This window comes from Macaca thibetana, chromosome 11, assembly GCF_024542745.1.
Source record: "Macaca thibetana thibetana isolate TM-01 chromosome 11, ASM2454274v1, whole genome shotgun sequence".
Classification (NCBI taxonomy): Eukaryota; Metazoa; Chordata; class Mammalia; order Primates; family Cercopithecidae; genus Macaca; species Macaca thibetana.
Window position 1 is genome coordinate 49,915,503 of NC_065588.1, and position 21,221 is coordinate 49,936,723.

The following is a 21,221-nucleotide window of genomic DNA, read 5'->3' on the forward strand; positions in this document are numbered from 1 at the left end:
TCTATAAAAAATAAAAAAATTAGCCGGGTGTGGTGGTGCTCAGGAGGCTGAGGCAGGAAGATCATTTGAGCCCAAGAGTTGGAGGCTACAGTGAGCTAAGATCACACCACTTCACTACAACCTGGGCAACAAAGTGACACCCTGTCAAATGAATGAATGAACAAAGAAAGAGTGGCCAACATGGTGAAACCCTGTCTCTACTAAATACACACACACAAAAAATAGCTGAGCGTGGTGGCGCACACCTGCAAACCCAGCTACTCAGGAGGCTGAGGCAGGGGGATCTCTTGAACCCGGGAGGTATAGGTTGCAGTGAGCCGAGATTGCGCCACTACACTCCAGCCTGGCAACAGAGTGAGACTACATCTCAAAAAAAGGAAAAAAAAAAAAAAAAAGACCTACTATAGGCTGGGCATAGTGCCTTATGCCTGTAATCCCAGCACTATGGAAGGTCAAAGTGGGAGGATTGCTTGAGACCAGGAGTTTGAGACCAGCCTGGGGAACATAATGTGACCCTGTCTCTATCAACACCCCCTGCCAAAAAAAGAAAAAACCTACTATAAAGCTACAGTAATTAACACACTGTGGTACTAGAAAAAGAATAGACACATCAATTACTATATATATATATTTTTTTTGAGATAGAGTCTCGCTTTGTCACCCTGGCTGGAGTGCAGTGGCGAGATCTCGGCTCATTGCAAGCTCCGCCTCCCGGGTTCATGCCATTCTCCTGCCTCAGCCTCCCGAGTAGCTGGGACTACAGACACCCGCCACCTCGCCCGGCTAGTTTTTTTTTTGTATTTTTTAGTAGAGATGGGGTTTCACCGTGTTAGCCAGGATGGTCTCGATCTCCTGACCTCGTGATCCGCCCGTCTCGGCCTCCCAAAGTGTTGGGATTACAGGCTTGAGCCACCGCGCCCGGCCTATGATGACTTTTTAAATACAACACCAAAGGCATGATCCATGAACTAAGTAATTGATAAGCTGGACTCAGGTAAAATTAGAAACTTCTGCTCTGTGAAAGACAATGTCAAGAGAATGTAAAGACAAGCTACAGAATGGGAAAGAATGTAAAAGATACACCTGATAAAGGACTGTTATGCAAAATACACAAAGAACTCTTAAAACTGAACAGCAAGAAAATGAACAACCTGATTAAAAAATGGGCAACAGACTTTAGTCAGACACTTCACCAAAGAAAAATACAGATGGCAAACAAGCATATGCAAAGGTGCTCAACATCATGCCATCAGGGAAATACAAATTACTGTTATTATTCTTCTTATTATTATTTTTTTCATTTTTTTATTTTTTTGAGACGGAGTCTCACTCTGTCACCCAGGCTGGAGTGCAGTGGCACGATCTCGGCTCACTGCAAGTTCCGCCTCCCGGGTTCACACCATTCTCCTGCCTCAGCCTCCCAAGTAGTTGGGACTACAGGCGCCCGCCACCACGCCCAGCTAAATTTTTTTTGGGTTTTTTTGTATTTTTAGTAGATACGGGGTTTCACTGTGTTAGCCAGGATGGTCTTGATCTCCTGATCTCGTGATCCGCCCATCTCAGCCTCCCAAAGTGCTGGGATTACAGGCGTGAGCCATCGCGCCCAGCAGGGAAATGCAAATTAAAACGACGAAATCCATTACACACTTTAATTAGAGTGGCCAAAATCCAAAACACTGACAACGTTAAATGTTGGTAAGGATGTGGAGCAACAAGAACTCTCATTCATTTTTGGTGGGAATGCTAAATAATATGGCCACTTTGGAAGACGGTTTGACAGTTTCTTACAAAACTAAACATAGTCTTACCATAAACATAGTATTACCATATTATCCAGCAATCACACTCATTGATATTTACCTAGATGAACAGAAAACTTATGTCCACACAAAAGCCTGCACATGGATATTTATATACCAGCTTTCTTTACTCATAACTGCCAAATCTCAGAAGCAATTAAGATGTCCTTCAGCAAGTGAATGGATAAATTGTGGTACATTCAGATAATGGAATATTATTCAGCACTACAAAGAAATAAGGTATCAAGCTATGAAAAGACAAGGAGGAAACTTAAATGCATATTACTAAATGAAAGACGCTAGTATGAAGTGGCCTTATATTGTATGATTCCAACTAAACGACATTCTGAAGACGGCAAAACTACAGAGACAGTAAAAAGATCAGTGCTTGGCAGGGGTCAGTGGGAAGTGAGGGATAAACAGGCAGAGCACAAAGGATATTTAGGGCACTGAAATGATTCCGTATGACACTACAATGGTGGATACATGTCCTTTTATATGTTGATTGATTGACTGATTTGACAGGAGTTCACGCCGTTGCCCAGGCTGGTGTGCAGTAGCACAATCATGGCTCACTGCAGCCTTGACCTCCCGGGCTCAAGCAATCCTCCCACCTCAGCCTCCTGAATAGCTGGGACTACAGGTGAACATTACCACACCTGGCTTATTTTTATTTTTATTTTTTTGTAGGGAGGGGGTCTCACTATGTTGCTTAGGCTGGTCTTGAACTCCTGGACTCCAGCAATCCTCCTGCCTCGGCTTCCCAAAATGTTGAGATTACAGGCATGAGCCACTGTGCCCAGCCTCATTATATATTTGTTAAAACCTACAGAATGTGCAATACCAAGAGTGAATCCTAATATAAAGTATGGACTCGGGTGATAATATGTCAATGTAGGTTCACTGAATGTAACAAATGTACCATTGTGGTTCAGTATGTTGATAGTGGGGGAGGCTAGTGTGTGTGAGGACAGGAGGTATATGAGAACCCTCTGCACTTTTCACTCAATTTTGCTGTGAATCTAAAACTGCTCTAACAAAGATAGTTTCTTAATTTAAAAAAAGCAAAGGAAGAGCATAAACCAAAAAAGAAAAGACTGAAAACCACTAAGTAAATGTGAATAGCTTCTTGCATATTCATTCTCATAGAGTGCTCAGAAAAGAGTCTAAAATTTTAAGCTTGGAGTATCCATTGCTCATTATTCTAATGTTAAGACAGAAAACCAAAGCATAGCAGAAAGTCCAGCTTCCAAGCAGGAACTGTTGTCTCCTTGACAGAGCTTCAATCCAATTATGCCCTAGTCACTAACTTTCCATCACCACCTCCCCTTTGTTTCAGAGAGAGCATACACGACCTTCCGTTCATGCGGTGGAGGAAGAAATTGCTTCCCAGAAAGGCTTAGCCCACTGCATTCTACTAGATAAAGGAAAAACAAAAAGCCACTCCACTCTGACAAGCCGATTACTGTCTATGGAGAAGCAAAATGCCTCCCTTAGGACTATGGGAATAGCCAACAAGGTACAATATGTTTAAACCTTTAACCATGACTCTACCAAGAGCTGCTATGTATGTGAATACAATCCCCTCATCTGGGCAGTCAAATATGCGTAACTGAAAGTACAGGCCTCCATAAGGCCTTGTGTAGTTATAGCTTCAACTGCACAGAAAGTGAAAGAAGGCTGAAATAAAGTCTCCCCTTTCCACTACTGCAATTATCTAGGTAAAGCCTAGAAGGAAAGAACAGGAAAGACTGAAGAGGGAAAGCTAAAGTGTTGAATATAATATATTTTATAAAATATACACAGACATTTAGACCCTTGAAATTTTTAGAGTAACCACTTTTATTGTTCCCTCACAATACATACAACCTGACACTACGGTCTCCCCCTTAGTCCTAAAAAATACCTGAAACTGAAGTAAAATTACAAATGTCTAAAGTTATGAACATAATTTTAAAAATTAATGTGCATAGATTGCCACCATGTAAAAAAAAAGATGTTCATTGAAGTGACAGATATCTATAATACTATTTACTCATTCCGGTATTATACAAACTCCAGGTATATACTACAACTGAGATCTTTAAAACTATCTGAACACCTCTTTTCACTTGATTCAAATAACTATGCCAATGAAAGACTTGTTATTGTCAGTGAGCTTGAGAACAGAGACATAAAATGGAGGTAATGAAAGCTTAGCATTAAAATGTAGTCTTCATCCATCCTGTTAAGCTGTCATTGTCTCTCTGATAACTTCTCAGGAGCCACGCTTTTAGCTCAGTTCTATAGGCTGCTGCCCTGAACCACTTTTTCTTTGCATTTACTTTTCTATAGGAACTCCTGTCGTCACTCACACACACACGCACACACATGTACGCTCACACGCAACTAACTGTTCTATCAGAGGCACCCAGCAAAATAAACAAATGAGACCTTTGGATACCACGAGTGATCATTTTGGTCAGTTACAACCTTACCCAGTGAGGCATTCTCAGTTCTGAAGCCAAGAACTTGGGTTCGTGGTAAGAGGTGGAAAAGACAAGACTCTAGTCAGGTATTTCCTGCAGCTGAATACACAGTTAATTGCACATGGTTCACAGACATACAATGAATCATTATCAGAATCAAGAAGGAAAATGTGCTGGGTGCGGTGGCTCATGCCTCTAATCCCAGCACTTTGGGAGGCTGAGGCAGGCGGATCACTTGAGGTCAAGAGTTTGAGACCAGTCTGGCCAACATAGTGAAACCCCGTCTCTACTGAAAATACAAAAATTAGCTGGGCGTGGTGGTGCACATCTGTAGTCCCAGCTACTTGGGAGGCTGAGGCAAGAGAATCCCTTGAACCTGGGAAGTGGAGGTTGCAGTGAGCCGAGTTTGCACCATTACGGTCCAGCGTGGGCGACAGAGGGAGACTCCGTCTCAAAAAAAAATAAATTAATTAAATAAAAAAATTAAAAAAAAGGAAAATGTGGCACACGCTTGTAATCCCAGCACTTTCAGAGGCTGAGGTGGGCGGATCACTTGGATCACTTGAGGTCAGGCATTCAAGACCAGCCTGGCTAATATGGTGAAACCCCATCTCTACCAAAAAAATACTAAAACTAGCTGGTTCACACCTGTAGTCTCAGCTACTTGGGAGGCTGACGCATGACAATTGCCTGAACATGGGAGGCAGGGGTTGCAGTGAGTGAGCTGAGATCAGACCACTGCACTCCAGCCTGAGTGATAGAACGATCAAAAAAAAAAAAAAAAAAAAAGGAAAATGTATGTTTTAAGCAACTTTCCAGTGAAAGATAAAAACATTCAGACAATATATACAAAGAATCCCTTTACTGTAAATATCAACTATTAGATGCTCTGGTCTCTTTTGATCCTGTATGTATACTTCTACATATATATATATATATATATATATGTATTTGTTTTTTTCGTTTGGACACGAAGTCTTGCTCTGTCACCCAGGCTGGAGTGCAATGGCACGATCTAAGCTCACTGCAACCTCCGCCTCCCAAGTTCAAGTGATTCTCCTGCCTCAGCCTCCCGAGTAGCTAAGATTACAGGCGACTGCCACCACCCCCAGTTAATTTTTGTAGTTTTAGTAGAGATAGGTTTCACCATGTTGGCCAGGCTGGTCTCCAACTCCTGACCTCAGGTGATCCGCCCGCCTCGGCCTCCCAAAGTGCTGGGATTTCAGGTGTGAGCCACCCGCACCTGGCCACTGCTACATATTTTTATCACTTAAATTATTTCACATAAATATTTCCGTGACTCTACATAGCTAGATATTTTCACTTGCGATGATAAATGAAATCTCCATTGCATTAACACAACACAGTTTCTAATGGAAAAGGAAAAAGCAGATGTGTAGAGGTGCTATGAATTCAAATAAAGACAGGATGTGAGACCTGAGTGGCGAATTGTATTATTCAACAGGCAAGATCTTCTATGTAGCCATATGCCAAAAATGTCAGAGAATAAGCAAGTTAGCAATCACTGAGCAGATTATACATCTCACTATAGTGTTGTTGTAATCATACCCTAATTCCACCTTAGTCATATTTCCTCTTACCAATAAGTATGGCAGCCACCAGAACAAAATACCCATCCTTTGTATGTGGGAGCTTATGGGCATAAAACTTAAGGCGAGAAAGAAGAAAATATGGATCAGGAAGTAACCTAGCCTAGAATGCACAAAGATGACACCCACAATGCTTCTCTGGGCCTATTAGTAGAGGATGCTGAAGCCACGATTTTAGGTCCCAGTTTTCTAGTTCTGTCTACGTTTCTGGTTGGTCAAAAATTAATTTTCTTTCCTCTTTAGAATCATGTCCTTGCTGCAAAATGATGGTGGTTTACCTCAGAGAGTAGACACATTTCAGCATCATTACCAGGCAGATAAAAAACATTGTAGATTAAGGCTGAGGCAGTTGCAGAAAGATTTCTTCATTTTCATACGAATTTACACCTTTTTTTTTTCCCCACTCAGGCAGAGCTCAGCTACAGATTTAGCTCTCTCTGGTATGGCAGCTAGATATATAGATCAGTAATAAACTATACAAAAGACTTAGCTGACTGATTTGGACCATTTACCAAAAAACCACTACTTACTTTCTTCTAGGCTAGATGTGGATACTGATGCGCGTATGGAAAATAACAAGCAAGCAATTTAGCAGAGTGGTTAAGAGTGCTGGTCTGGAGTCTAACCATCTGGGTTTGTGTTACAACTCCATCACAAAATACTGAATAACCCTGTACAAGTTAGTTCTCTGAGCCTTAGTTTTCTCACTGGTAATTCTCCCTCAGAGGTTGCTAGGATTAAATAAAATATCTCTGTAAAGTACTTTGGCACAGTACATGATAAAAACTCAGTGAGCTATAATTATTGTTGCTGTTGCTTCTGTTATATCAATAAAATCAAACAATTTTCATTGTATTTTATTCTCTCCCTTCCCTGTATGCTTTCTGGATGGAAAGATCATTTTCCTGTACCTCATATAAACATATTTCCTCTAAATTGTATATGCATGTATGCATACATGACCTGTTAGTATGCACTAATTGATGGTAACCCTGACAATCATGCTAAGAACTTTCCCTAGGCTAATGTTCACTTTACCACCTGTCAGAGTCAGTTCAGTCTGACAGGTTAGGAAAGTAGTACTGACCCAAGACTGGGAGATTCTCATATTTAGTCAAATCGAGAGGGTAAAGAGACAATATCTCTATGAAAAAGATCCTACTCCGTACCAACGAGCTAGAATTCTAAGCAGACAGGAACCATGAGTCCTAGAACTAAAGAAATCAGTATTTCCCTTCCCCCATATTTTATCAATCTAAATTTTCCAGAGTAGCGAAAGGAGGAAATGGTTCTTTCTTTCTAAATTAAGTTGGTTCCAGTGTTTATTTGGGCTATTCTTAACATTTACACTCCTCAAGTAGCTTCTTTTTTTATTTTTATTTTTATTTTTTGGTAGAGTCAGGGTCTTGCTTTGTTGCCCAGGCTGATCTCAAACCCCTGGCTTTAAGCAATCCTCCTGCCTTGGCCTCCCAAGGTGCTGGGATTACAGGTATGAGCTTCTAGTAAAAGAAGCTGAGATAGCCCAAAATAAAATGCAAAAGTATATCTGCTTATCTTGCATATCCTCATAAACTTCAATATCTCCTTTGCTCAGGGACCATTTTACCTAAGCCAGTCCACATCTGTGATCCCCTAACCCCAAATAAAAACGTTCATTTCTTTATGTAGCCAATATCACAGTTGTCATTAAACCAATTCATACTAAAGTGTGAATGACAGCCCCCATAGAGTTCTCCATAGTTTTCCAAGTACTTAGTAATTTACATGAATCTTTAATTAGTATAGAAGTACAAGAGTTTATTTCTGGATGAGGAATCTTTGCACTAATCTTCTTCAATCATATATAAGACTGCCCATGGGAAGAAGGAAGAGAATGAGATTTTATTGTCCTCAACCTATTCAACGGAAAATAGATCAAATGCTCTACTTCCTTTTGCTTTTGCTCAACCCTAATACCTTGATTCCGCAGATACAGCCCATTCAGTGTTCCTCTTGTCCTTGCTCCTAATACCTAGAACCAATAAAATTGTCACTAGGCAAGCTAATTCCTATAACATCAGAGAGACTCCCAGCAAAGAAGAAAGGTTGGCCACCTAAATCTCCCTGGATAAATGCTTGGAGTTTTAGATAGAACTTGGAGCTGTGGAGCCTCCCACGTCTTTCTCTCTCCCTTTTTTCCAACAATTTCCAATCACATGCTTATTCTACTCACAACTTTAAAAAATTAGAGGGCTATATGATTCCTACTACACAACATTCTAGAAAAAGTGAAACTACGAGACAGTAAAAAGATCAGTGGTTACCGGAGGTTCAGGAGGGTGGGATGAATAGGTGGAGCGCGAGAGATTTTTATGGCAGTGAGACTATTCCATATGGTACTGTTAGAGCAGACACATATTATTATACTTTTGTGAAACCCCACAGAATGTATAGGCAGTGAACACTAATGAAAACTATGGCCTTCAGTTAATAATAATGTATTAATGTTTGGTTCAACAATTCTAACAAATATAGCACACAGATGCAAGATGTTAACAATAAAGGAAATTGTGAGTAGGGGTGGAGTGAGGAGGTATATGGGAACTCTCTGTACTCTCCACTCAATTTTTCTATACGCTTACCACTGCTCTAAAAAATAAAATCTATTCATTTTTTTAAATAGAGGAAACACTGGTGAATAATCCCTACCAGGTACAAAGGCTAGTAAGAGCCAAGATAAGCTGTATAAAAATGACATAAAAATGTAAAAAATTAGACTATAGGGCTTGATCTCAAACAGTAACTAAAGGACAGTAACTAAAGACAGGAAAGAAGCTTGAGGAAGTGAAGGAAAGAAAGACAACCTCATAGTGGCATTTTATAGTGACTGGTGTGCAAACAACTAAAAACAAATTTATTTCCCTCAGAGAAAGAGAACAGAAGCCAAGACACTTATAAGGGACACTGAGTTTCTCAGCAGAAAAATCACCACCATTAAGCCTCTGGCATACTTACGAGTATCACCCTGATGCCTCTCCCTGTGGCTAAGGAATCAGAGCTTGTCATTGTAACCAAGTCAGCAACCTGTGCTGGTGCCAATCTTTATAGTGGATTGAGCTATTTTTCAGGAAAAGCAAGGGATAATTGCCCAGTATCAAAAGAAGATCTGACCCTTGGGAGGAGAAAGGAGGTGCTCCTTTTGCCACAGGATGATTCTCTCCGGAATAACATAAATGGCTCTTTGAGAGACCATGTCTTTGATAAGCAGCGGTGCAACTCTGACAGCCAATCTGCTGAATGTCGAACAGAGCACTCAGCTTTCTACAATGACTCAAAGGACACGGCAAGGCTGCAGATTTATTCTGCTGACTTTCCCTGCACAGCCACTCAAGTTTTTCAAAGGCAAAAAGGAAGAACTCTTTCCTTTCAATCCAGGGAATTGCAAATTCCACTGGGATTTAAAGACAGAGCTATGTTTGCTCAAAATCTGACATCACTGATGTGAACAACAAGATTTAAAAGCTTGGAATGATGGCTGGCAATTTTAGTAGTTAGAGCAGAAGTTGGTTCGGCACTTCAATCTGCCAGCAGAATCAGCAGTCACACAGGGCACATGGTGTGCCAGACTGGGAATGAGCTAATTTCACAAAATTCATTCTCATTCTCTTTGTACTTTCACATGACAATTGCAAAGAGTCCACATTCTTACCAAAGCACAAATACAAAGGTAGCATATTTCACTGCACAAAGAAATTTCAAAATAAAAACACAAAGGCACTGTTACAAAGAGATAAACCTCAAAGCTTCCATCTTTTCTCCATGATGCTTTCCTTCTTGAAATCCTATCCTTAACATGATAATTTTGTGAGACAAAACTTTAAAAAGCAACATCTCCCCACAATAAACTATTAAAACTATTTCTTCTTCACAATTTGTACATCAATTCTGCGAGATGAGATTTTGAAACAGAAAACCATTCTACGCATTCTACCTCAAAAGTAACATCCATGTACTATGATTTAAAGGACAAGCTCTCTGTGGTTAAATAGATTCAACCCCCAACAGACAAAAGAAAACTAGGCTTGACAGTTAAGATACCCAATTTCTGTTTAAAATATGTGTTGTTATCTTATGATAAGCAAACAAAGAAAAAAACCCTCAAATTTAGGGGTGATGAGTTCTATTGTGATTTTAAAAAACATGTACTAGTGTACTAAGTAAACTAGTACAATAGGTACTGAAGCAAAGGGATTAGTAATAGCAAAACAGCACAGAAAATTATAAGCAGAAAATCAGAAAAACATTTTCCCCAAACAAAATACATAACCTTTTCACAAAAATTAATGGAAAGAGGACAAAAATAAAGATGTTTTGTTTTATAAATAATATTGGCAAACACTAATCTTTATGTGTTTTTAGACATAACCAAAGGCCTGACATTTAACCAAATGTCAACTTGCACTGTAACTCTTTCAGAAAGAGTTTGGTCATAAAGACTTATCATTTGGTCATAAAGACTCTATTAAGATCAAAATCTCAGTATGACTGAACTCCAGGGCATGGGGCTTTTCTTAAAATATTACAACGTCCACTTTAAAAGGGACTTTGTGCCAGGTGCGGTTGCTAATGACTGTAATCCCAAGCACTTGGGAGCCTCGGGTGAGAGGACTGCTTTAGGCTAGGAGTTTGAGACCAGCCTGGGCAGCACAGCAAGACACTGTCTCTAAAAATAAAAACATAAAATTAGCCAAGCATGGTGTTGTGCACCTGTAGTCCCAGCTACTCAGGAGGCTGAAGCAGGAGGACTGACAGCCCAGGAGTTGGAGGCTTCAGTGAGTTATGATTGCACCACTGTACTCCAGCCTGGGTGACAGAACAAGACCCTATCTCTAAAAAAAATAAAAGTGGCATTGTGTTTAAGTCACTGGCACATAGTTACAAAGCTTAAGTTTGCCCAGTCACGACTCTGAGCAGAATGTTGAAATTCTTTTTCTCTTCAGAAAAAATCTTCCAAAGAGCATCTCTTGTACCTTGTTCATAATGTACAATTTATTGGCATTTCTTTTCCTTTCTAAATGGCCAGGAGGGAAGAAGAGCTCCACAGCCACTGTATGTGGTTAGTAATGGCGCTTTTACTTGTCATTGTACAAAGCCTGTTAAATATTTACAACACAGACAGCAATATCTAGTCCTAAACACCCAGTTGTGAGTTTGAATTTTTTTAGAAATAAATCTACGACAAGTTTTCCCCAGCAAAATGCCAGACGACTTTACTAACAGCTTCAAGAGACCCAGCGGGTCCAGAGGAGCAGTTATAGGCCATCTGGTGATTACTTATTATTATTTATACAGCACTGTAGATGTACACACAGATGTGTTATGAATCCACATACAGAGAGGCCCTAACAAGGGCTGCAGACAGAATGTGACTGCTGAGCAAGTCAATCTGCATTAAAGAAATAGGCTAACCAGAGAGAGGGAGTACGCCGGTTGCTTTTTAACCTGCTGCATTCGCTGGAAGACTATTTGATAAAAGAATTAAGAATTCTGGCCGGGCACGGTGGCTCAAGCCTGTAATCCCAGCACTTTGGGAGGCCGAGACGGGCGGATCACGAGGTCAGGAGATCGAGACCAGCCTGGCTAACACGGTGAAATCCCGTCTCTACTAAAAATACAAAAAACTAGCCGGGCGAGGTGGCGGGCGCCTGTAGTCCCAGCTATTTGGGAGGCTGAGGCAGGAGAATGGCGTAAACCTGGGAGGCAGAGCTTGTAGTGAGCTGAGATCCGGCCACTGCACTCCAGCCTGGGTGACAGAGCGAGACTCCGTCTCAAAAAAAAAAAAAAAAAAAAAAAAAAGAATGAAGAATTCTATATAATGACAGCATCTTGTAAGTCAACAACCTAGCTATATGCTATATGTAGTTTTGCCAGAGAGGCAAAAGAAGGATAAATGAAAGACAGACTTTAAGATTTAGAAGGCACTTTGTAAACTCAGCAGTTTGCAAAAGAAGGGAATAGGAAAGAGGCCTTTTAACTTAGGAAGAGCTGAGATGCAAAGACAGGATTTTATTTTTTTTTCTAACAGGAATGCTCTGAAAACAGTTTCTGGGTTCCCGTTTCAAATATTAAGTTATATCTAAGGAAAACAAGATTGAATAACTGAAAAATATCACCCTAATTTCCTGGATGTAGTACCAATTAGATTCTTACAGCCTTTTTTGGGAGGGGCAGATCAGAGCAAGGATGCTTTTAATCTACTGTGTTCTAGCAACATACATATATTTGTTTAAATACAACATGAAAAACAAAAATAACCAACTACATGTTTCTAAGGGCAAGTATCAAGAGTATCAGATCCGACATTTAAAAACTTGAGTTTAATTCCTACTCTTAACATCTCTACATTTAAAAAACTCCAGTCCCAGGCCAAGTGCGGTGGCTCACCTGAGGTCAGGAGTTCGAGACCAGCCTGGTCAACATGACGACACCCCATTTCTACTAAAAAATACAAAAATTAGTCATGTATGGTGGTGGGCGCTTGTAGTCCCAGCTACTGGGGAGACTGAGGCAGGCGCTTGTAGTCCCAGCTACTGGGGAGACTGAGGCAGGAGAATCACTTGAACCCGGGAGGCGGAGGCTGCAGTGAGCCAAGATCGCACCACTGCACTCCAGCTTGGGTGACAGAACGAGACTCTGTCTCAAAAAAAAAAAAAAAAAAAGAAAAAAAAATCCCAGCCCCAATTTTGTCTATATGATGCATAAAAGTGGTCTACTTCCACCACAGGTTAGTGCAGCATCCAGAGAGTGAACTGAAAGTTATTGCAAAGTCAACATATTACAAAAAATAAGGTTAGCATTTGGCCTAATTTGTGTATAATGCCATGGATTTTCAGCTGCCTGACAGCATGCAGGCACTCTTACCAGATGGGAACTAGATGAATTATTGAATGAAATATGAATTATTAAATAAAAATTAGAATTTTCAAAAACTCTTGGCAGATGGTAGGGAAAAAAGGCTTATTTGTTTGCCTGAAATTGCCTTCACCTGTCGAAACATGTAAACATAGCATATACTACCACAAATGGCATTTACCTACCAGAGCCATTGCTTCCCCTTGTAATTCTCCAATTCAAGATGCTTCCCTAACATAAAGAATTAGGAATCACCACCAACTCATTCTTTCCTGCTTTTCTTTTGTGCTTATGCCAGATAATAGGGCAACTTGCCAAAGGGACAGAATTAAAGATCCAGAGTCCCACAGTACCAGTATGGCCCATTTAATGGGAAGGCTGGGATAACAGGAATAATCTCTATAGATTTGTGTTATATAGGCAATAAAACATACACCTTTGCAGCATGCCAGCATTTAACCAATCATAGGAGCTATTTGTTGCCTCATATATTACAGAGCAATAGAGATTTAAGGGATAATGTTCATGGAGGCAGAGGATACGAAGCAATAAACAGCTTTGGAGGTTGGTTAAATGCCAAGTGAAGCCAGGACTACACCACCATAAACATTATTCCTATTATATGACAAGATAAGGAGGTACAAGAAGCTGCCCTCAATCCCATCACAACTAGGGCTCCATCACTATTCTTGGCCTTAGAAAGGAAAAGCAGGCCCCAGAGGTCTATGAATTAGTTATATGTTTTGTATCTCAGTCAGAAAGATATGAAGATAATTTCAACGTGTACCTAAATGTCCTCTGGGAGAAGAGAAGATCTGATAGTAGATCTCTTCAGGCAAAAAAAGAGTAATAGCCCCTCAGGGTCACACTGGACAGAGAAACAATCAAAGGATTTTTTTCCTTAAAAGGACAAAGGTGGGCCGGGTGTGGTGGCTCATGACTGAAATCCCAGCACTTTGGGAGACCAAGAGGGGTAGATCATCTCCGGTCAGGAGTTTGAGACCAGCCTGACCAACATGGCAAAACTCTGCCTCTACTAAAAATACAAAAAAATTAGCTGGGAGAGTTAGTGGGCACCTGTAATCCCAGCTACTTGGGAGGCTGAGGCAGGAGAATCACTTGAACTCAGGAGGTGGAGGTTGCAGTGAGCCGAGATCAAACCACTGCACTCCAGCCAGGGCGATAAGGGCAAAACTTCGTCTCAGAAAAACAAAACAAAACAAAAAAAGGACAGAGGTGATACAGAATAGATATGACAGAAACCTTTCTCACTGGCTAAGAACAGGATGATACTAACTCTCCATAGTATCTCCTCAGAGGAAATGTGTTCCTGTTTTTAAGGAAATTGACATTCTAATAAGCTGATATGACCATCTTCTGTTCAAACACTTGATTATGGTAACCAGAAAGACTACTTAAATCAGCATAATTTATACTGCAAACCTGTGTCATATGCCTGAGAGGGAGGCATAGGAATATGGAATTTGTTGATCCCAGTAATAAAAAACTGGGCAAAAAGCATCCAAAAGGTAAGTTATCTAACTGCATACGCATGAAATAACATCTAAAATTCAAGATTACTGACAGAGACATAGTATTTATTCCTGCTTCCACAGACAATGGAACAACTTTATAATCCATATTCCAGTAAAAGTGTCCTCCAAAAGTATTAAAAACTTATAAGACTTCCTATTAATAGATTCAGTACCAAACTATATTTCTATTATTTTAACAACACGAAGTTGTTTTATAGTCACAATGTCTTTAAATAGATGCTATCTTATAAACATTTCAAAAACCCACACAACTCAAATTCAACCAGTCCTCTGCCAAGAGGGTATCTGGGGCACTGTTGCCTTAACAACACTAACCCCATTCTCAGGAGGCAGCTCTATTAACTACTCCTGCTACCACATTCCACAGAGAGGCATTAGCAGGGATATTGCTTTCCCTGAGTTCCTCTTCATGAGGTTGATGAGGCCTCAAGAGAAACAAAAAAAATCTCAACAGGAGAATAGAAATAACAGGGCTAAAAAACCCTATCACCTGTCTTTTCTGATAAGAATGCAGACAGCACAATCTTCAGCAGCGTTTTTTTTTTTTAAGTACATGCAGCATATTTAGAACTCAGCTGTGTCACATCAGACTTACTGTTGGGAAGTGGATCATGAACAGAATCCAAAAATAACAGCCATTAAAGACCTAGCAACCAAAACATGTTTACGTATCCATTGAAAGCCTAGTGGTTTTGATTATATAGTGGAGAGCAAAATCCACTAGTCTATTTTAGGTGAATTTTCCTTTCACCTTCCCTTAATATTAAGGCAGAGGACAATTTTTTTTTTTTTTTTTTTTTTTTTTTTTTTTTTTTTTTTTTTTTTTTTTGAGACGGAGTCTTGCTCTGTCGCCCAGGCTGGAGTGCAGTGGCGCGATCTCGGCTCACTGCAAGCTCCGCCTCCCGGGTTCCCGCCATTCTCCTGCCTCAGCCTCCCGAGTAGCTGGGACTACAGGCGCCCACAACCGCGCCCGGCTAATTTTTTGTATTTTTAGTAGAGACGGGGTTTCACCGTGGTCTCGATCTCCTGACCTTGTGATCCGCCCGCCTCGGCCTCCCAAAGTGCTGGGATTACAGGCGTGAGCCGCCGCGCCCGGCCAAGGCAGAGGACAATTTCTGAGTTTAGGAATGCACAGGGTAAAGTCTGGTGAAGGAGCAGATATTGACATAATATAAGGTTCCTATAGTTTTGTTTGTTTTTTAAGAAATAGTGGCTGGGCGTGGTGGCTCACACCTGTAATCCTAGCACTTTGAGAGGCTCAGGTGGGCGGATTAGGAAGTCAAGAGACCGAGACCATCCTGGCTAACACGGTGGAACCCCATCTCTACTAAAAACACAAAAAATTAGCCGGGCAAGGTGGTGGGCGCCTGTAGTCCCAGCTACTCGGGAGGCTGACGCAGAAGAATGGCGTGAATCCGGGAGGCGGAGCTTGCAGTGAGCCAAGATCGCGCCACGGCACTCCAGTCTGGGCGATAGAGCAAGTCTCTGTCTCAAAAAAAAAATAATAATAAATAAAAAATAGAAAACAAGAAATAGTATCTTGAGTTAAATTGTTTTCATTCCTACTTCCTCTACCCGGTAGAAGCCACTGCTTTTTGAGACTTCTATGGTAGCAGGTTCTAAACCATGTCTTGCAAAAATTATCATGGTCCTTATTACCCATTCTGGGATTTACATAGCCTTTTTGTTATTATACCATTTCTGGAAGAAAGAACTTGAATCTATGACAAATGGATTGTAAATAGCTTGAAAGGCTCAAGGTGGCTCCAGAATGAAACCATTCTCAAGGGATATTAAGGAGTTGGATGACAGGCCAAGAGTAGTTCACTTTACCAAATTTATCTTATCTGCCAGATTTTCACTATTTCATATAACATAAAGAAATCACAGTAAATCTTGTAGAGATTCCAATCTAGAGTTATTTATTACCAGATAGTCGGAGAAACTTGGAAGAGACTAAATATAACTGAAGAACTATAATCTCACCTGAGCATAAAGTTTTGACATGCAAAGGAGGTAAACGGATGAATCATGCTACCTTCAAAGCCTTAAGTTGTACCTTTGTATCCTTTTTCAATGAAATAAGTATCTTGAATCCAAAAGAAAAAGGTAGCAATGTTCCACACTCACCTTCCTACTGAGGGGAAAAAAGCTTTTAGAACCTAACTCAGAGGTTATAATGAATCCTAATCACCAAAATACCAACAAATAATTCAGAAACAGGAGAGAGAAGCAGGGGAAGAAAATGGCTTATGGTAAGTGGAACGCAACTTTACGAGAAGGAACCAAAGTCAAAAGTCCCTAATATTTTCCTACCTCCAGTCCAAAACACAGCAAAACAAAAACAAATTTCACAAATCTGTGACATTTCACAAATTTCAGTGGATACTACTATTTTCTGATGAGACAGCCTGAAGAGGTGTTATTCATATCTTTCTTCCTCAGAGAGCTTGAGAAGCTTTTCTCGTATATTCCTTATTTTTATCATCTATTTTTACTTCTTTGCGAAGTCCTTGTCTGGGTGGTTTAAGCATATAACATATAAGAGGAGTTCAGGAGTAGCTTAAACAATAAGTGAAGAAAAATAATGGTAAGTATTAGAAAAATAAATCTTTTCACCAAAAATGCCTATTTTTCAACTAAAAGCAAGAAGTAAAAAAGGGATGAGGGCCGGGCACGGTGGCTCACGCCCATAATCCCAGCACTTTGGGAGGCCAAGGCAGGTAGATCACAAGGTCAGGAGATCGAGACCATCCTGGCTAACACGGTGAAACCCCCCGTCTCTATTAAAAATGCAAAACATTAGCTGGGTATGGCGGCGGGCGCCTGTAGTCCCAGCTACTCGGGAGGCTGAGGCAGGAGAATGGCGTGAACCCGGGAGGCGGAGCTTGCAGTAAGCCGAGATCGCACCACTGCACTCTAGCCTGGGTGACAGAGCGAGACTCCATCTCAAAACAAACAAACAAAAAAAAAGGGATGAGGTATCGGTCATAAGCATCATAGTAAATAGTATTATCTAATTCACATGTAAAAGTTTGGAGAGATCATTTTTTTATTTTGAGACAATGTCTCGCTCTGCTGCCCAGGCTGGAGTGCAGTGGCATGATCATAGCCCACTGTAGCCTCAAACACCTGGACTCAAGTGATCCTCCTGCACCAGCCTCCCAAGTAGTTGGGATTACAGGCGTGTGCCACCATGCCTGGCTAATTTTTATTTTTTTTTTTTTTTTTTTTTTTTTTTGTAGAGACAGGGTCTGGTCTGGTCTCAAACTCCTGAGCTGAAACGATCACCCTGCCTTGGACTCTGAAAGTGCTGGGATTACAGGAATGAGCCATACCAGCCTAGGAGAGATCATTTTTAGAAATGTATTTCAATAAAGCTGTCTGAAAAGTGAAACAAATGTATTCTATTTTCCCAACTGGCTTTTACTTCAAATATTTATTTATTTATTTATTTATTTTATTTATTTATTTTTTTTTTTGAGGCGGAGTCTCGCTCTGTAGCCCGGGCTGGAGTGCAGTGGCCGGATCTCAGCTCACTGCAAGCTCCGCCTCCCAGGTTTACGCCATTCTCCTGCCTCAGCCTCCCGAGTAGCTGGGACTACAGGCGCCCGCCACCTCGCCCGGCTAGTTTTTTGTATTTTTTAGTAGAGACGGGGTTTCACGGTGTTCGCCAGGATGGTCTCGATCTCCTGACCTCGTGATCCACCCGTCTCGGCCTCCCAAAGTGCTGGGATTACAGGCTTGAGCCACCGCGCCCGGCCTACTTCAAATATTTATATACATCCATATATAAATGGATATATATATTAAAGAAATCACATGGGGAAACGTAGTAAATAATAAAGTTGAAAACTTCAACATGAAAGGAAATACACCCTAGGATGCCAAATACTGAAGAATACGATGCCTTTGTTGGTCTTTTTTGAAAATTTTAGCATTTACTGGAATTTGGAATCTTCCTTCTCTTCATTCCTTGTCACCACCCCCATTTTATCTACCTCTCAAATTCATAGGAATCTCTGAAGTTAAGCTCTTCTTTTTGTCCATATTTACAATGTTTAATATAATTACTCTGTAATCTCACATACCACCAGTAAGTGTCAGTGGACAGTCACATGACATATTCCTAAGTGAACAGAAACTCAACCCTTTGAGTTCTATAAAGCGAATTAATGAAGGCAAATAAAACTTCCTTTGTATTCCTTTCTTCATACTTTGTGGAACATGGCAATAGGGGAAGGTCTAGGAAGAAGAGTTAAGAAGATGCAAAATGAAAAAAAAGGCTATTTCAACAAAAATACTTTATTAAAAAAGCATATGATGAAAAATAACATACAATATACACATATGAATATAATTACGTGAGAGCTGACATACAGAACAATGCATTTACGGCATTAGACAGAGAAAATGTTTATATAATGCTGTGAGATCTCAAGTTCTATATTGGATTTGTCTTTTCTAGATAGATATCTGCCATAGCTGCTAACAATGATTTTCTGGATCAACAGTCAAAAGAAACGGTTTTTTTTCCTTTTTTTTTTTTTTTTTTTTTTTTTTTTTTGAGACGGAGTCTCGCTCTGTCGCCCAGGCTGGAGTGCAGTGGCCGGATCTCAGCTCACTGCAAGCTCCGCCTCCCGGGTTCACGCCATTCTCCTGCCTCAGCCTCCCGAGTAGCTGGGACTACAGGCGCCTGCCACCTCGCCCGGCTAAGTTTTTGTATTTTTAGTAGAGACGGGGTTTCACTGTGTTACCCAGGATGGTCTCAATCTCCTGACCTCGTGATCCGCCCGTCTCGGCCTCCCAAAGTGCTGGGATTACAGGCTTGAGCCACCGCGCCCGGCCTTTTTTTCCTTATTTGAAAAAATCCAAATAGATTCTGGCAAATTGGGGTTCACAATGAGTGGGTACATTATCAGCTGCCTCTCCAAATATGTTAAACAGACTTTTATATCCATGCAGGTTGAAGAGAAAACATTTCTTTTTTTTTTTTTTTTTTTTGAGTTTCACTCTTGCCACCCAGGCTGGAGTGCAGTGGCACAATTTCAGCTCACCGGAACCTCCGCCTCTCGGGCTCAAGCCATTCTCCTGCCTCAGCCTCCTGAGTGGCTGGGATTACAGGCATGCACCATCACACCCAGCTAATTTTGTATTTTTAGTAGAGACGGGGTTTTGGTCAGGCTGGTCTCAAACTCCTGACCTCAGGTGATCTGCCCATCTCAGCCTCCCAAAGTGCTGGGATTACAGGCGTGAGCCACCGCACCCGGCATGAAGAGAAAACATTTCTAAACCTGCTTTGTATTTAGATGGACAGCTTTAGAAAAGAGGAGAGAGCAACATGTATTCTTCCACACTGTGTGGTGGGAAACAAACACCAGTAGAATAACAATATGGAAGAGAGCAAGGCAGATTTCATTACGGTAGAGTGCCTACACTTCCTCATAACTTGGATTTACACACTGCAAATCCTCTGATCTGATTACCTCCAGTGATCACGTAAAATACCGGCTTTAAACTCTTTGCCTTAGTGATAAAACAGCCACTTTGATTCACAACGAGACATTCACAATAAAGTATATTGTAAACGTACCTGTCCACAGCCCGGGGCATTGCACACAAACGGTCTGTCGTCTCCCATATTTCATATAGCAAAGCGGAGCTGAGGAGGGGGAGGTGGGGGGAAAAGTTATGTTAAATATGCTGGAGCAAAAAAAAAAGTGCTTCAAAAATATCAACCCCACAAACAGGTGTTCCACAAATGCATCTATCAAAGTTGTAAACACAGGCTACTTTGGGGAGACCCATTAGACAGGTGGCATATGATCTACTGTGTCTCAATTGAAACTTTTAATTGGAAAGATTGAGATCTAAATAGTCAAGGAGTTTCAAACCTTTGCTAGATTTTCCCTCTTTCTACTACAGTATATAACACTCCTCCAACCTGCTGAATTACAACTAGTGCAATTCCTTATGTCAATAAATTCACTGAACACTCGATGCGGAAGCCATATTTCTGAACTAGAGAAGACCAAAATTTGTCATTTAATTAATTAAGGGATTATAGGAGGGGTGCTCCATTTTACAGGGCCATAATCTGGCTCCCTGGTGTATAAACTACGAGACTGTTGGCAAGGGCTGTTTATCCCATATTATTGCCAAAGAAAACAAAGCACCCATCCTATTGGGCTACATGGGAAATGGTTTTCATTAATAAAAAAATAAAAATAAAAACCGGGAGCCTCCTCCTCCCCTCACCAATCGTCTGTGGCAAATGGAGAAATATCGATGCCCTTCCCCCCTCTGATTCTATTTACGGCTAGGTTTTTAAAAGCAGCAATAAAACAAATGTCGACTCTTTGGGGGTTTACTGGGAGAATATGTTCCGGCTGTTTGTGCTGCTCTCGACCAGTGTTCTTGGGCTGCTCTGTTGCAGCCAACAGATGTGTGCTGCTGCAGGGGATAAAAGAAATGGCACTAAAAGGCATCACCATCTATCCCTTCTATTCCTCTGAAGACTTTAACAGGGTTTATACTGGTTTTTAAATTATTGAAGCTAAACTCTCAAAGTGTTTATTGAAATTCTTTGTTGAAGAACAGTAATTCCAATCTGAATGTGTGGGAGAAATTTCTCATATTCCAACTAGGAATAAAAATAGAAGTGGAGATGGATAAAGATTAGAAATGCAAATCATAGTAAAAACAATTCCTAAAAGATAAACAGCATTTTGGAAGGTGGAAGAGAAAAATGAAGTGGGGGGTAAAAGTAGTCTTATAAACTCCTAAAGGATATCAAATATCCTTCCATAAAAGAGAAAGGTATACAAAAGAATATGAACAAGGGAAGATGAGAGAGGAACTACAATTTGAATACGCCTGCAAATAACTTCAGAACTG

General features: G+C 40.7%; 1 protein-coding gene across 2 annotated transcripts in view; it reads right to left on the reverse strand.

The window, feature by feature from the left end:
• LOC126931116 (cyclic AMP-dependent transcription factor ATF-7) overlaps positions 1–21,221 on the reverse strand; it is a 468,437-nt gene that overhangs the window by 75,490 nt on the left and 371,726 nt on the right. For both annotated transcript variants that reach the window (XM_050748895.1, XM_050748894.1), the window contains one exon: positions 19,918–19,986. In XM_050748895.1, the coding sequence (XP_050604852.1) occupies positions 19,918–19,965 (48 nt within the window). In that variant the 5' untranslated portion in view covers positions 19,966–19,986. The remainder of the gene's footprint in view (positions 1–19,917; positions 19,987–21,221) is intronic.